Source organism: Aegilops tauschii, chromosome 5 (genome assembly GCF_002575655.3).
Source record: "Aegilops tauschii subsp. strangulata cultivar AL8/78 chromosome 5, Aet v6.0, whole genome shotgun sequence".
Classification (NCBI taxonomy): Eukaryota; Viridiplantae; Streptophyta; class Magnoliopsida; order Poales; family Poaceae; genus Aegilops; species Aegilops tauschii.
In genome coordinates, this window is record NC_053039.3 from 467,178,072 (window position 1) to 467,193,060 (window position 14,989).

The 14,989-nt window shown below is 43.2% G+C and overlaps 1 protein-coding gene across 2 annotated transcripts; it reads left to right on the forward strand.

Annotated features, from left to right (window-relative positions):
- Positions 1–28: 28 nt before the first annotated feature.
- Positions 29–9,949, forward strand: LOC109764303 (serine/threonine-protein phosphatase BSL2 homolog). 2 transcript variants are annotated; one of them, XM_020323153.4, is made up of 22 exons: positions 29–894; positions 1,720–1,780; positions 1,955–2,033; positions 2,306–2,385; positions 2,466–2,560; positions 2,659–2,758; positions 3,133–3,202; positions 3,988–4,089; positions 4,179–4,260; positions 4,773–4,952; positions 6,003–6,276; positions 6,385–6,625; positions 6,808–6,978; positions 7,220–7,458; positions 8,003–8,087; positions 8,167–8,265; positions 8,351–8,550; positions 8,634–8,709; positions 8,802–8,937; positions 9,015–9,151; positions 9,250–9,316; positions 9,410–9,949. In XM_020323153.4, exons 1-22 carry the CDS (start codon positions 507–509, stop codon positions 9,427–9,429), a joined length of 2,982 nt encoding a protein of 993 aa, XP_020178742.1. In that variant the 5' UTR covers positions 29–506; the 3' UTR covers positions 9,430–9,949. The 2 variants fall into 2 exon arrangements, with proteins under 2 accessions (XP_020178742.1, XP_020178736.1); XM_020323147.4 differs by having other exon boundaries at positions 41–894; positions 9,250–9,718.
- Positions 9,950–14,989: the final 5,040 nt, after the last annotated feature.

Below are 14,989 nucleotides of genomic sequence, written 5' to 3' on the forward strand. Positions count from 1 at the left end.
GAGTAGCACCAAAATGCTCCATTTCCCCATCCCCCCTTCATCGTCCCGTTCCCCACCCTTCTCTCCGTCTCCGTCCCCCCGTTCGTCTCCTCCGCTCCAACCAAAACCAAAGCACCCCCAGATTTGCACCCCGCCCCCCAGGGACACCCCGAATTCCCCGTTCCATCCCACCACCACCACCCCCACCCCCACACCCGCGCCGCGCGCACCGCCCGGCCGGCCTCCCGAATTCCCACTCTCGCCCCAAATCTCCCGGGGGCACCGCCTCGGGCCGCGCGCGCGCGCGCTCTCTCTCTCCCCGCCTCCCCTCCCACGCGCTCCTCGCGATCGCATCGCGGCAGGCCGGACAAGCGGGACCCGACAAATCGCGCCGGGCGGGGGAATCTAGGGTTCCGCCGGCCGCCCGGCTCACGGCTCTGGCGGTGCCGGCCGGGCCCGCGCCTCCTAGGCCGGCGCGTCGGGGGATCTCGGGCTCCGCCGGCCAACCCTAGCGGGACCGGGCGGCCATGGACGTGGACTCGCGCATGACGACGGAGTCGGACTCCGACTCGGACGCGACCACCGCCGCCGCGCTCGGCCGAGGCTCGGGGAGCGAGACCTCCTCCTCGTCCGCCCCGTCGACGCCCGGGACGCCCGCGCCGGCTCCGGCCTCGCCGGCCGTGGCAGGATCGGGGCCGAGGCCGGCGCCAGGGTACACCGCGGTGAACGCGGTGATCGACAAGAAGGAGGACGGCCCGGGGTGCCGCTGCGGCCACACGCTCACGGCAGTGCCGGCCGTCGGGGAGGAGGGCTCGCCTGGCTACGTCGGGCCGCGGCTCATCCTCTTCGGCGGGGCAACCGCGCTAGAGGGCAACTCTGCAACGCCTCCCTCCTCAGCTGGCAGCGCCGGGATCCGTAATGCCTTTTGTCCCATGCCTTGTCATTTCTAATGGTCTCCCACTGTCGAACAGTGTTTGGTTTACGGACTTTGAGATTTCAGTTTGGAATGAAAAATGAATTTCCGGGCTTCAGGCCATTCACCGAAAAGTCATGCTATTCTGTGGGTAAAGTCGGCCTGAAAGCTAATTTTGAGTGGGTCTAGAAAGCTGAAATATGCTGAAATTCAGCTGTTACTTCTAACTATTCAGGAATTAAATTCGAGCTATTTTGATGAATTGGATTTGCTCAACTCAAATGCTGAATATAGTTACGGCTGATTGGTTCTTAATACCAAATTGATTCCCTGGGCTAGAATGCTCAATGCCGTTTCAGGTAGCACTAAAATTGAGTAGTAAAACAACTTTCTGAATAATCCCCTATCCCGTGGACAATTTTTCTTTCAACTCTACCATCTAAAGTTGCCAAATGTTTATAGGATTGTAGTTGGCTGGTTGGTTTGCAGGAACATTCTACTGTCTCCAATCATGTGCTATCTCTAGTTGTGCCTATTCTATGAACATAGCAGGCGGAACCATTTTTTTTAATCTAAGCAAAATAGGAGCGTAATGAAACTTCTTCAAGACCTGTCACTGACATGAAATTTGTGGCTTTCTCTTTTGAGTGCCAACTTGTGTAATCTTTTGGGAAGAATCATTTGAAGCTTAAAATACAAGTGTAGTTGTTCCAGTGTCCAAATCATTCTCTGCAATGCAAAACTAGATGATCTTATCTGGAGAACAATTCTGATCTTATTCCAGTCAAATACATAGGCGACTATCTCAACGGTCTCCTTGGTCGCAGGTCTTGCCGGTGCCACAGCAGATGTCCACTGTTACGATGTATTATCAAATAAGTGGAGCAGGTAGGGTATTCCATAAATGGTTTCCTGCTCTTTTTCTTTCTCTTTTTCAACATCTCATACTTGGGCTGCTACTTCAGTAAAGTCTTCACAACTCTTCTCTTCTAGGGTACCATGATAATTCGATTTCTAGCACTCAAAAAATCAGCTAACCTGACCACAATACTACTTTGTCAGGCTTACTCCACTTGGTGAGCCTCCTTCACCAAGAGCTGCACATGTAGCAACCGCGGTTGGAACCATGGTTGTCATTCAGGTATATTACTAATGGCGTGTCAATTTAGTGACCAGACTGGTCCCTTAACATTGTTTGAGATAACTAGTCTGCTATTAGTACTTGTTTTTACCGTTTAAAACACACACAACCCTCCACTATTCCCAAGCTAATCTAACCAAGGTAACTGGCATAGCATAATTGTTTAAAACCATGGACTTGATTTTGTAAGGGGTTCTCTTTATTGCTTACAAATCTTTATGGAGGTAAAACATTAAATATCTCGTCTTTCTTCATCATTTCTTGCCATCCAGGGTGGAATTGGCCCAGCTGGTTTATCTGCAGAGGACCTTCATGTTCTAGATCTTACACAACAGAGACCGCGATGGCACAGGTGATTATTATTCTTCACTAATTTGATTTGAGAGTTTTATTTCTTCATTGTCTCTTCTGAGGGTGGTATACTCTTTATAGAGTGGTGGTTCAAGGACCTGGTCCAGGTCCACGATATGGACATGTGATGGCCTTGGTTGGACAGAGGTTCTTGTTGACAATAGGTGGAAATGATGGTAGGCAATTGCTCCTTAAATATTTGTCAAGATTGAGATAAATATTCCTAGTATTTCCCTGAATGGTGTTGGTACTTGGGCGGTTTTGATTTGCTTAGGGAAGCGGCCTCTGGCGGATGTATGGGCTCTTGATACGGCTGCTAAGCCATATGAATGGAGGAAACTTGAACCAGAAGGTGAAGGACCACCACCATGCATGTAAGTGTGGCTAACAGAAATGAAAAATGCTTCATGTGGTAAAGTACATTGGTGAGCTACAAATAATGTATTAGTGACAGTGGCTTGACATATTATAAATTCTCCTGACAATACACCTATGTTACTTCTAAATTACCATCTTGTACAACTTTACTCCATTGTTAAGCTATCTTTAATTAATATTTGCTGCTATTTATTTTGTATGGTAATGGTACAGAGTAGCATGATGTGGCAAAGTTAACAACCCTATTACCCATTCAGTTTGTTGTGATCCAACTTCTGCATTTAGGTCATATTCTTTTATATTATTTCACTGGAAGTAGAACTGGTTTTTATTTTCTTTCACTAAACGTACATGTGGTATTGTTCTTCAGGTATGCCACTGCCAGTGCACGATCTGATGGTCTACTTTTACTCTGCGGTGGGAGGGATGGTAATAGTGTGGTAAGTGAAACAATTCTGACATAATCATATAATCCTCTGTTCCGAAATACATGACATTTTAAACATGGTATGATGGTCTAATTGATGCAATTTTGATAGTCTTTTTATGTGAATGTATAATTTAATCTAAAATAGAATTGGAATTACGATTTTTATGACAAATGTAATAATATTATTCTCGTTTTACCAATCTCAGCAATCTTCATATATAGAATCACGAATAGCGGAAGTTACATATGACTGCAAGTTTTCTAGGACTATCTATTTTGCAATGGAAGTAGTAGTATGTTTGAACCTCTTGCTGTAGCTAAGTTTATATGACTAAATGAAAAGGAAACATGGAATTAAATAATTGCACATTTTGAGCGTTTCTAGTGAGGCAGCTGGTGGTTTCCATGAAGTGGAATTTTCTTTGTTACTATGTTAATTATGCCACCTCGAAGTGAGATCATGGTTATGGGTGGCAAGTAGTTAATGCATATATGAGTAACATCCATTTGCCGAGTAGCAGCTGTCATGAGAGCATTATTTTGTGTTGGCTAGCTATCTATTCCTTGCAAGGCAAAGAAGACATTTTTATTGCTCAAATGATGCAAGTGATACAATTACCGTGAAGTAATGGCCAGAATTTCCAGATGTCTAATTACACTTGATTAGTAGAAGTAGCACATATTTCTGTTGCACCGCTTCTGTGTCTTTAATATCAGTATTTGGAGTGATGAATAGATCTTAGATCCCATATAGCTTATATTCTTAAGAATGTACCCTCCTTGTTAAACTATCAGCCACTATCAAGTGCATATGGTCTCGCAAAACATAGAGATGGGCGCTGGGAGTGGGCAATAGCCCCTGGTGTCTCTCCATCACCAAGATACCAACATGCAGCTGTAAGACATTCAGTCATATCCCTATTTTTTCTTAATAAAAATGTTATCCAGCGTGGTGTGTGTCTAATGCCTGTTCTTCTTGTGCTTAGGTTTTTGTGAATGCACGTCTTCATGTGTCAGGAGGTGCTCTTGGAGGTGGTCGGATGGTAGAGGACTCCTCAAGTGTTGCAGGTTCCAATTTTAAAATAACTTTTTTTTTTCAATATCAGTTTAACAATCTGGTATGAAACCATGCATTCTGACCTCATAGTTTGTGCTGATGATTGGCAGAAATGTCTATAGGAAGTCGGTCTCTTTTAGTTTGTGTGAATGTTAACATGTAAAATGTTAAAGATCCTTTTTGTGGATTTCAGTATTCATTGTCTAAAAAAGACCTGAACTATTGTAAGTACTTGAAAACTCCAATACTTTCAGTATTATAACTTAAACATCACTTGCTAATTATGTCAATCTCTGTAAGATGTTTGAATAGCAAAACATTCCTGTAGTTCACTCTTGTCACCCATGGCTGCTGATATGAGCCAATTTTTCTGCCTCTTTTCCTAGCAGCCTAGCACTGAATTTATCTTTGGTCATTTAAAGTTATATCAGCATCAAAGTTAATTACTTTAGTTATGTACAAGAATTAGGACGCAGACTCCTGCAATTTTCGTATAACTTCGTACCATTCTACCTGATTCCAGTGCTGGACACGGCTGCTGGAGTTTGGTGCGACACGAAGTCAGTTGTCACAACTCCCAGGACAGGAAGATATAGTGCGGATGCAGCAGGAGGCGATGCTGCTGTTGAACTTACACGACGGTGTAGGCATGCAGCAGCTGCTGTTGGTGACTTAATATTCCTTTATGGAGGTTTACGGGGAGGTAAGCTGATAATTGTGCACAGAAACATGCATTTTCTTTCATGCAGTTCTATGAACCCGATCTCCCAAAGCTCCTCACTTTTGCTACTTGCTAGGTAACTTGTTTGTTATCATTAATTCTATATATTGCAAATCAACCAAGACCTATCCATTTATCTCCACATTGCATTTCATGCATGTGTGCTGAGCTTTGACTTTGCTGGTGCCACCACTTTACACATTCAGAGTCTACTTGTTTCATACTTCTATTTGATTTATGAGCATGTGACCTCACAACCCTATGTTTTTGCTTAGATGAAATGCCATATATTATTTTCAATTCACCCTGATCAAATAAAATTAGTGTTCTCTGACATGAAGGGACTTACTAAAGGTCCATCACGTGGTACTCCATGACGGACAAATTACTTAACTTACAAATGTATATTGTTCACACCTTGGTCGTTTGGTAATTGTAGGATGATTGTATGTTCTATGTGAATGACATTTACGATATTAGCATCCGCCCCTGTGAGTTATCAAATTATTGTATGGTTAACAGATGCCGTGGACTGGTTGTCCCCAGAATGTAATGTCAAATAAGTTGCCATTCATTTTGATTCCTCTTGCTGTGTCATTTTTGTCTCATTTACTACTCCCTCCGTCCCATAATATAAGAACGTTTTTGACATTGTCAAAAACGTTCTTATATTATGGGATGGAGGGAGTACCTTTTAATGGGACATACACTACCGGTCCATTAGTGTTCTATCCTGAGCGCATTAGGAATGACTGGCCACTACACTCTTTCTGTCGTACACATTCTTTGGGGTCTGAGGTTAGTTTTGTTGATAGTTCACATTAGTACCGTTGTCATACTCCTTCGTTCTTTTGTCTGAAGCACTTAAAAATATCTTCAATAATGCACAATAATTTATATAGTTTTCAGTTGTATAAAGTACATTCATATTTGCCTGTTCAGAATAATTGACTATTTATACTTTTATTTCGTAATGTTTAATGCTATCACATTTACCTATTTTGTGCTAACAACTTAGGATTACCAATGTAGGTGTATTGCTGGATGATCTTCTTGTGGCTGAAGATCTTGCTGCCGCAGAAACGACAACTGCTGCTAATCACGCAGCAGCAAGTGCAGCAGCTACTGACACACAAGCTGGAAAGGCACCTGGAAGATATGCTTACAATGATGAACGTACAAAACAGGCAGCTTCAGAATCAGCTCCAGATGGATCTGTAGTTCTTGGAACACCAGTTGCTCCTCCTCTTAATGGGGACATGTATACTGATATTAGCCCTGAGAACGCCGTGCCGCAGGGACACAGGTACACTCCATTTGTTTCATGAGTGTGTTCTGTGATCTTTCATTAGCAAGTTGGCATTTGTTTCCAAATTATTATTTTGATTATTTTTCAAAATTAATTACATCACAGGAGATCAAGTAAAGGTGTTGATTACTTGGTCGAAGCATCAGCAGCAGAGGCAGAGGCAATTAGTGCTACTTTAGCTGCTGTAAAGGCTAGGCAGGTTAATGGTGAGGCAGAAGAGTTGTCTGACAAGGAGCAGTCTCCAGATTCTTCATCAAGCAACAAACATTCAAGCCTCATTAAACCAGACACTGCACTTTCAAATAATATGACACCTCCACCTGGTGTTCGGTTGCACCATAGAGCTGTGAGTACTGAATAGGCCATATGTTGCATTTTGTTGTATCATTTGTAGTCCATTTGTTTTATTTGGCAGTTTATTTATATCAGGTCAGTGCACTAATACATTTGGCAGTGCTTGTTACCTGTGTAGCTAAAGCCGCTTTTGTATCACGTCAGATGACATGCTCATTTTTTTTCTTCTGACAGGTGGTAGTGGCTGCGGAAACTGGAGGTGCCTTAGGTGGCATGGTCAGACAGCTTTCGATTGACCAGTTTGAAAATGAAGGAAGAAGGGTCAGCTATGGCACACCTGAGAATGCAACTGCTGCAAGGAAGTTGCTTGACCGCCAGATGTCCATTAATAGTATTCCTAAAAAGGTACCTTTTCATATCCAAAATATGGCCACATTTGAATCAAAGCTAATGTGTGTTCTCTGGTCTAAAGCTGGGCATCTATGTACAAAAACAAATAAATATCTGGTAGCTCATTTGCTATGGTAATGAGCCTTGGTGATGTAGAAGTTTCAGTTCTCAATATAGGCATTGGCTGTGATACTTACCGTTCTTCATGTCATCTGTATATTCACTTCCTGTTCTGTCTGCTGCTATACATATCCAGGTGATTGCATCTCTGTTGAAACCTCGCGGCTGGAAGCCTCCCGTGCGAAGGCAGTTCTTCTTGGACTGCAATGAGATTGCAGATCTGTGTGATAGTGCTGAGAGAATATTTTCAAGTGAACCAAGTGTTTTGCAACTTAAAGCTCCCATTAAAATATTTGGTGATTTACATGGTCAATTTGGTGACCTTATGCGATTGTTTGATGAGTATGGTTCTCCTTCAACGGCTGGAGACATCGCGTACGTTCTTGCTTTTGAGTGATAAAGATCTCACTTTTCTTAATTCTTTTTGCTAATAGTTATGGTGCTTTTCAATATGCCAAACACCAAGAGAAATTTTGATGCCATATCTAATATTACCTCCCTCTCATAAAGCTTGTCTTAGATTTGTCTAGATACGGATGTATCTAACACTAAAACGTACTCCCTCCGTCCAAAAATACTTGTCATCAAAATGGATAAAAAGAGATGTATCTAGAACTAAAATACATCTAGATACATCCCCTTTTCTCCATTTTGATGACAAGTATTTCCGGACGGAGGGAGTATGTAAGACAAGCTTTTTGGGACAGAGGTAGTATTTTTATGGAAACACCATATCTGATATATTTTTTTAGTGTACTAATCTCTAGAACTTCAACCCCGATTCAGAATTAGTTTTGTTCCCTGTTCGTTGTCTTCAATAAATATCGCTGTCCCTTGAATATAGTAGTTTAGAGATGATATTTTGGAGGGGGTAGTTTAGTCATCTTCAGCTAGCTTATTGTCTTGTCTTAACCTGCAGGTACATTGATTATCTCTTCTTGGGTGATTATGTGGATCGTGGGCAGCACAGTTTAGAAACTATGTCCCTTCTTCTTGCTTTGAAGGTAGTAATCGGCAACTTTTAGACCTGTTCTTCTATGCTGTTTATCTAAATTGTAATATCTAAACTATTGTACATTACAGGTTGAATATCCGCAAAACGTACATTTAATTCGTGGAAATCATGAGGCCGCTGACATTAACGCTTTATTTGGCTTCCGAATAGAGTGTATAGAGCGAATGGTAACTTTTTCTTTGTATACTGTATTTCGTCCAATATCACCTTTTATCTTTTCTTACATGTGTGTGTTCTTTGCTGAAAATATAGGGCGAAAGAGATGGCATCTGGACATGGCATCGTATGAATAGGCTATTTAACTGGCTTCCTTTGGCTGCACTCATAGAAAAGAAAATTATCTGTATGCATGGTGGCATCGGTCGCTCAATCAACCATGTAGAACAGATCGAGAATCTTCAAAGACCAATTACCATGGAAGCAGGCTCGGTTGTCCTCATGGATCTTCTATGGTCAGCATTTCAACAACTTACACTAATATTTACCCTTAGCTGGAGTGTGTTGTTGATCCATGATCTTGCTGTGATGCTTACAGGTCTGATCCAACAGAAAATGACAGCGTTGAAGGATTAAGACCAAATGCTCGGGGGCCTGGTCTTGTTACATTTGGGGTTAGCACTCCCTATTCCTTATATTGATGAATTCATCTCCCCTTTTCTTTGTCCCCTTTGATTTCTGAAGCTAACACGTGTTGTTGACACAGCCTGATCGTGTTATGGAGTTCTGTAACAACAACGACCTTCAATTAATTGTACGAGCGCATGAGTGCGTGATGGATGGCTTTGAGCGCTTTGCTCAAGGCCACCTGATCACTCTTTTCTCAGCAACAAATTATTGCGGTGAGAATATGATTTAACAATATTTGGTCTCATTCTGTTGGCTCAGTTTGTGATAGATTTGCATGGTATGCACACAGGTACTGCAAACAATGCTGGTGCAATCCTAGTTTTGGGTAGAGATCTTGTAGTTGTTCCAAAGCTAATTCATCCTTTGCCTCCTGCAATCACATCACCTGAGACCTCACCAGATCAGATCGAAGATACATGGATGCAGGTAACACATTATTTTGTTGGAAAGACATTTCTTTATTTGAACTAGCCAGATTGCTTTGGTCCATGTGTTCACTATGCTATACATTAAATGGCATTCAGGAGCTGAATGCAAACAGGCCAGCAACTCCAACCAGGGGCCGTCCCCAAGCAGCGGCAAATGATCGAGGTGCTCTTGCCTGGATATAGTAGCTTCATCAGACATTGGTTGATATGATCCATCTGAAGTCTCACTCAGCGGAATCTTGCCCCTTCTCTGCAGAAAAAATGATTTATGTTTGAGAGACTGGCTTTTAGCCCACAGCCGTGCCAAAATAGAATCATCTACAAGAAAGCGGAAGTTACTACAAAGATGAGGAATATAACTTCATCTAGGTCAGCGCTAATTACGAGCTCTCCAAACTGTTTCCCTAGCATGAGAAGTATGGCATATCAACTCAGAGGTTCTCTGAAGATCCGCTGAGGCTTCACTTGTATATACCCAGCTTGCCGGTGGATATAATGGGGTTGTATGTGTTTTTTTTGCTTCCAATTGGAATGGCAAAAGGAAATAGTGTTATTGTACTAGGTATTCTTTCTGTTCCCTTTTGGGGGTGGGGGTTCTAGGGTTCTGATTTTGCAAAGGTGTTGTTGAGTTGCCACAGGGACTGGATCGTGGTCTAGTCGTGTATAATAGCTCTGCCTGCTACTTTTGTCCGGCATGCCCACTGTAATTTCAGCCTGCCGCTGATGTGTACAATTTTTGTCTTTAAAGTTTTGGCCGTTGAATGGAGGTCGTGATTTGATTTATTGGAGGCAAAAAGGGTGTTACTTCGTTGTTTTGGACGTGTACGAAATACCTTTTACTGAATGCTTGTTGTGGTGATCTGGAATGGGAATCTGCTACCATGAGCACCATGCTGGAGAATTTGGTTCATGTATTGAGAGGCTGATATGTGGACCCAACAGGTTACGAAGTTTTATCGCCGTCATGTACATACGAGTCTTCAATGACTGCCCCAAGTACGCACCATTTGATGGGTTGACACTTGAGAACTATTCTCACTTGAGTACATACGGGTCTCCAGTGACTGCACCAAGTACAGGACACTTGGCTCATGTACTAAGAGGATGACATATGGGACCCAGCTTATTACAAAGTGAACTCCAATCGTGTACATGCAGTCTATCATGAAAAGGAAAACCAAAGGAGTACTGCTGAAACTTGACATATCGAGGGCTTTTGATTCCCTATGCTGGCTGTTTCTATTCGAGGTGCCACGCGCCAAAGGGTTCTTTGATCGCTGGATCTCCTGGATTGCAACTCTGCTCACTTCGGCTAGCTCCAGAGTGGTTGTTAATGGCTGTGCGGGAGAGAAGTTTATGCACGCGCAAGGGCTACGCCAAGGAGAGTCCCTCTCCCCTCTTCTCTTTGTTATTGCCATGGATGTGCTTACGGAGATGATGGTCAAAGCTCAAGAGCTGCAAGTGCTTAGCACGATGCCTAGCTGTACGCCTCTGCAGCGGTTGTCTTTATACGCAGATGATGTCGTGCTCTTCATAAGGCCGACGAGATCGGACCTGCTGTTTGTGAAGGAAACCCTTGGGATCTTTGGAGAGGCATCGGGCCTGGTCATGAACTACGCTAAGTCCTCGGCTGTCATGATTAGAGCCACAGAGGAGGGGGAAGAACTAGTGAAAGAGGCTCTTCCTTGGAAGATGGAGAAATTCCCGATCAAGTACCTAGGCTTGTAGTTGGGCATCAAGCAGCTTAAGAGATCAGACTGGCAGCCGATCATTGATACAGTGCTAAAGCTGATGCCGGGATGGCAAAGAGGGCTGATCACCAGGCCTGGACGACTTACTCTGGTCAATCACGTGGTTCGGGCGCGGCCCACCCACCACCTGATCATCGTGGATGCCCCCAAGTGGGCCTTAGAGAAGATTGCCAAAGGATGCAGAAAGTTCTTCTGGGCTGGGACGGAGGAGGTTCATGGAGGCAAATGTCTGGTTGCATAGGAGCGTGTGTGCAGGCCAAAATACCTAGGAGGACTAGGCGTGCTGAATCTGTACAAACAAGGGATCGCGCTCCGTCTTCGCTGGGAATGGCTCAAGCGCACGGATGATCTCCGGCCATGGCAAGGGTTGAACCTTACGACAGACAAACAGGCGGCCTTGGCGTTTAACAGCTTGGTCAAATGGGAGCTAGGTAATGAGAGACGTGTGTTGTTCTGGAAGGACAGATGGATCAATGGAAGCTCTGTCGCTGAGATAGCACCGATGGTTAGGGCCATGATCAAGACCCAGGTTGTCAACAGGAGAACGGTTAAGGATGCTTTGCACTTTCATGCTTGGACATCAGACATTGTTGGGGATATGAACACGGACGCCCTTGTGCAATTCATCCGGCTTTGGGATCTGATCATTGGAATGAGTCTGGTTCCTGACACTGAAGACAAACCAGTTTGGCAATGGAGCTCCAATGGGATTTACTCTGCCCGTACCGCATACAAAATGCTATGCGAGGGAGGCATTCGGTTTCAATGCTCCTCGGCGATCTGGAGATGTTGGGCGCCCCTGACCTACAAGATTTTCATATGATTAGCGCTGCAATATCGCATCTGGACATCCGATAGGAGGCAATGGCATGGCCTTCAAGGCCAGAGCTCGCCATGTTTCCTTTGTGATCAAGAAGAGGACACGGTGGACCACATCTTGCTGCAATGCGTCTACGCTCGCCAAGTTTGGTTTCTATGCTTTAGGCGGCTAGGCATTGAGCTTGCTATCTTTCCAACAGTGCAAGATCGTTTGGACACGTGGTGGTCAGATTCCAGGAAACACATCACTAAATCTCACCGTAAGGGATATGACGGGCTTGTCATCTTGATATGCTGGAACCTTTGGAAGCAAAGAAATGGCAGCGTGTTCTCGCACACCAACAATGCCAATGAGTGGGGAGCCGCGGACATCATTGCTCAAGAATTAAGATTATGGGTAGCGGCTAGGAGGAGAGGAGGCCAACGGCTAGCCGAGTAGTAGTTTTAGTGTGTGGAGTGGAGTTTGGGTATGCTTCCCGCTGTGGGATTAGCCACCCATTGTAATTCTTGTAATTAACCCTCTGCCTTCTATAAAGCTAAGGTACGCAATTTGCGTACTATCGAAAAAAGTATTGCGAGGTTCACATATCTAGGCCCTACAAGGGTGAAACTACACAAAGTAGGTGCAACTGACCCGAGCAATCGGGTAAAAAACATCACTCTCACGTCTATCAAGAATAATCTTGCCATAGGTGGTCTAAAGATGGTCATACAAGTGTTCGACGGGGCATGGGTGCCCTTCTAGGACTATTTTTTTAGACATTGTCATAGCTTTCCATCACCGTTCAACCGGATCCCTCCGCATATCAGGTCGTATGTAATAAAATAGAGCATTGCATTAAGGAACATGACATATAATTAAAAATATATTCCCCTCACCTCTAGCTCATAACCGAGACAACGGGTCAACAATACTATTATTCTTAGTGGCCCAAATACAATTGTAAGCTTTTTTCCCTCTTACTATCACCGAGGTACTTCCCTTACCAAGATTCGCCACATCTAATGTGCACCACTCCACTATTTCATCTAAACCAACGGATTATAGTAATGATTCGGAGAAGAAAATATGCATCTATAAGACATACAGAACACTGCATATAATCTGATCATGATGTAATAATTCATCACACAACGAAAGTACCGCCAGAATTACAACACAGATCACAATCATGTTACGAAGCTCATGTGATCTTTGTATTGAAGAACGAGGGAAGAGATTGCTACTTAGCCAGTTCTATAAACTCATAGTCCAGTGGGTGATACGTCTCAAACTTATCTATAATTTTAATTATGTTCATGCTACTTTTATATTATTTTGGCACAATTTTATACCAATTTTTTGAACTAACCTATTAATTCAGTGCCTAGTGTCAGTTGCTGTTTTTCATGCTTTTGGATTTTCATAAAATCACCACTTTCGAGGATGATTTTTTGGAAAAATATTTCTAGAAGTTTCTAATTGAGGAGCCAGAGGGACCAAAGACCAATAGAGGGGGTATGTGTGAGCCCCACATGGCCCTGGCTCGCGGTCTAGGGTTGGGACAACGAGGTGGGGGTGCGTGGGCCCCATAGGGCGTCCCTCCACCACCTGTTTCTTTTGCAGCCTTACATTTTCCCGAAACCTCCCATAAGATTTATTAAGGATTTTCTATGCCGCCGTCACCTCCTGTTTCACGACGATCCAATCTGGAGGCATTTTCCATTACTCGGTCGAAGGGGGAATTCATCGTCGGAGCCATCTTCATCGCCCGTGTTGCCACCATGTCCGTGTGTGAGTAGTCCTCCTTGGACTATGGTTCCACAACTACCTAGATGACATCCTCTCTCCCTTGTTCGTCAACAAATATCACTTGAGCTGCCTAATATGATTGTGATTCATCTCATGTTATTAATGGTGTTTTGGTTGGGTGTGTTGAATTGTCACTTTATGATTAGATTTATATATAGTTTATTTTGGATTCATATGAGCTCCTTGTTGCATGATTTATAGACATATATGCTCTCTGATCTATTAGTCTTTGCACTCCAAGAGGGAGTGTGCATGCTAGTTAGGTTCAACCTTGCAAGTAATATATCTCAGTGACAGAAAGAAAGAAAATCTTGTATTATGTTATTGCCAGCAATGATAAAAAATAGTTGTGTAGTTGTCTTGGTGATGAACTGGAGGTAAAGACAATATACTATCAACATTATGTCACCTTGCTTAATGTGATGCTTCACTTTTACCTAATACTTTGAGGTGCATGCTGGATAGCGGTCTCTAGTGGAGTATTAGTCATATATGCAATTGTATAACGATCTATGAATATAAGGACGTAATGCCCTGATACATCCATTTTGCATCACTTTTTCTTATTATAATTTACTCTTTATCAATGATGTTTAACACATTATTGCTCTTCTAATGTTTTGCATCACCTATTCTTATTATAATTTACTCTTTATCAATGATATTTAACACATTATTGCTCAATTTTAATGCCTTTTATCCCTTTCAATTTGCTTGTAATACATGGAGAGGGAAATTCTCAGGAAAAAAGCGGACAATTGGAAAATAGGGAAAAACAACAACATAAGAAAACATATTTTTTTGGAGCAAAGGCTGAAAATTTTACTAATTTTCCGAAGCAAAGGCTGATAATTTTACTAAATTATTTTCGGAGGAAAAGGAACTCGTAGCTAGAAGCGGGGACAGAGGGGAGACATAGGGTCTCCACGCGGCCTGGCCACACGCCCCTTGGCGGAGGCCCTATTTTTCGCTTCTTGAAAGCATAAGTGCTCCCTGGGTGATTTGGTAATTAATGTCAACATATCTCTTGTTGGACTAATATCTTTATCTAGTATATTTCAGAAAGTTTTGCAATGGCGTGGCATGGACAAGAGGATGTGGAACCCCTTCAAGATGCTAAGGACAAAGATTGGCAAAAGCTCAAGACTCTTCATTTCTATTTCAATGATCCAAGATCACATTGAGTCCATAGGAAAAACCAATACTATTAAAAGGGGATGAGGTGTTGCTTAATGGTCTACTTGCTCAAAATGCTTAGTGATATGCTCGAAAGCCCTCAACCACTTTCTCACTTCCACATATGTCCAAAACCTAAAGTCAAACTCAGCCCCACCGATTTGACCTATCCGGCGCCACCGAGTTCCTTTGACATAGCCACTGCCAGAAACCCTAATCAATTCGGTCTCACCGATACGGATCTCGGTCTCACCGAGATGGCCTTGCAAACTCTCTGTTGTCTGTTGCAATTATTTCG

Excerpts from the sequence above, each read along its gene's own strand:
- LOC109764303 (XM_020323153.4), top strand. The coding sequence starts at position 507 with ATGGACGTGGACTCGCGCATGACGACGGAGTCGGACTCCGACTCGGAC. Across the intron at positions 4,953-6,002 it reads TTATGGAGGTTTACGGGGAG|GTGTATTGCTGGATGATCTT; the intron begins GTAAGCTGATAA and ends TTACCAATGTAG. Across the intron at positions 6,626-6,807 it reads TTCGGTTGCACCATAGAGCT|GTGGTAGTGGCTGCGGAAAC; the intron begins GTGAGTACTGAA and ends TTCTTCTGACAG.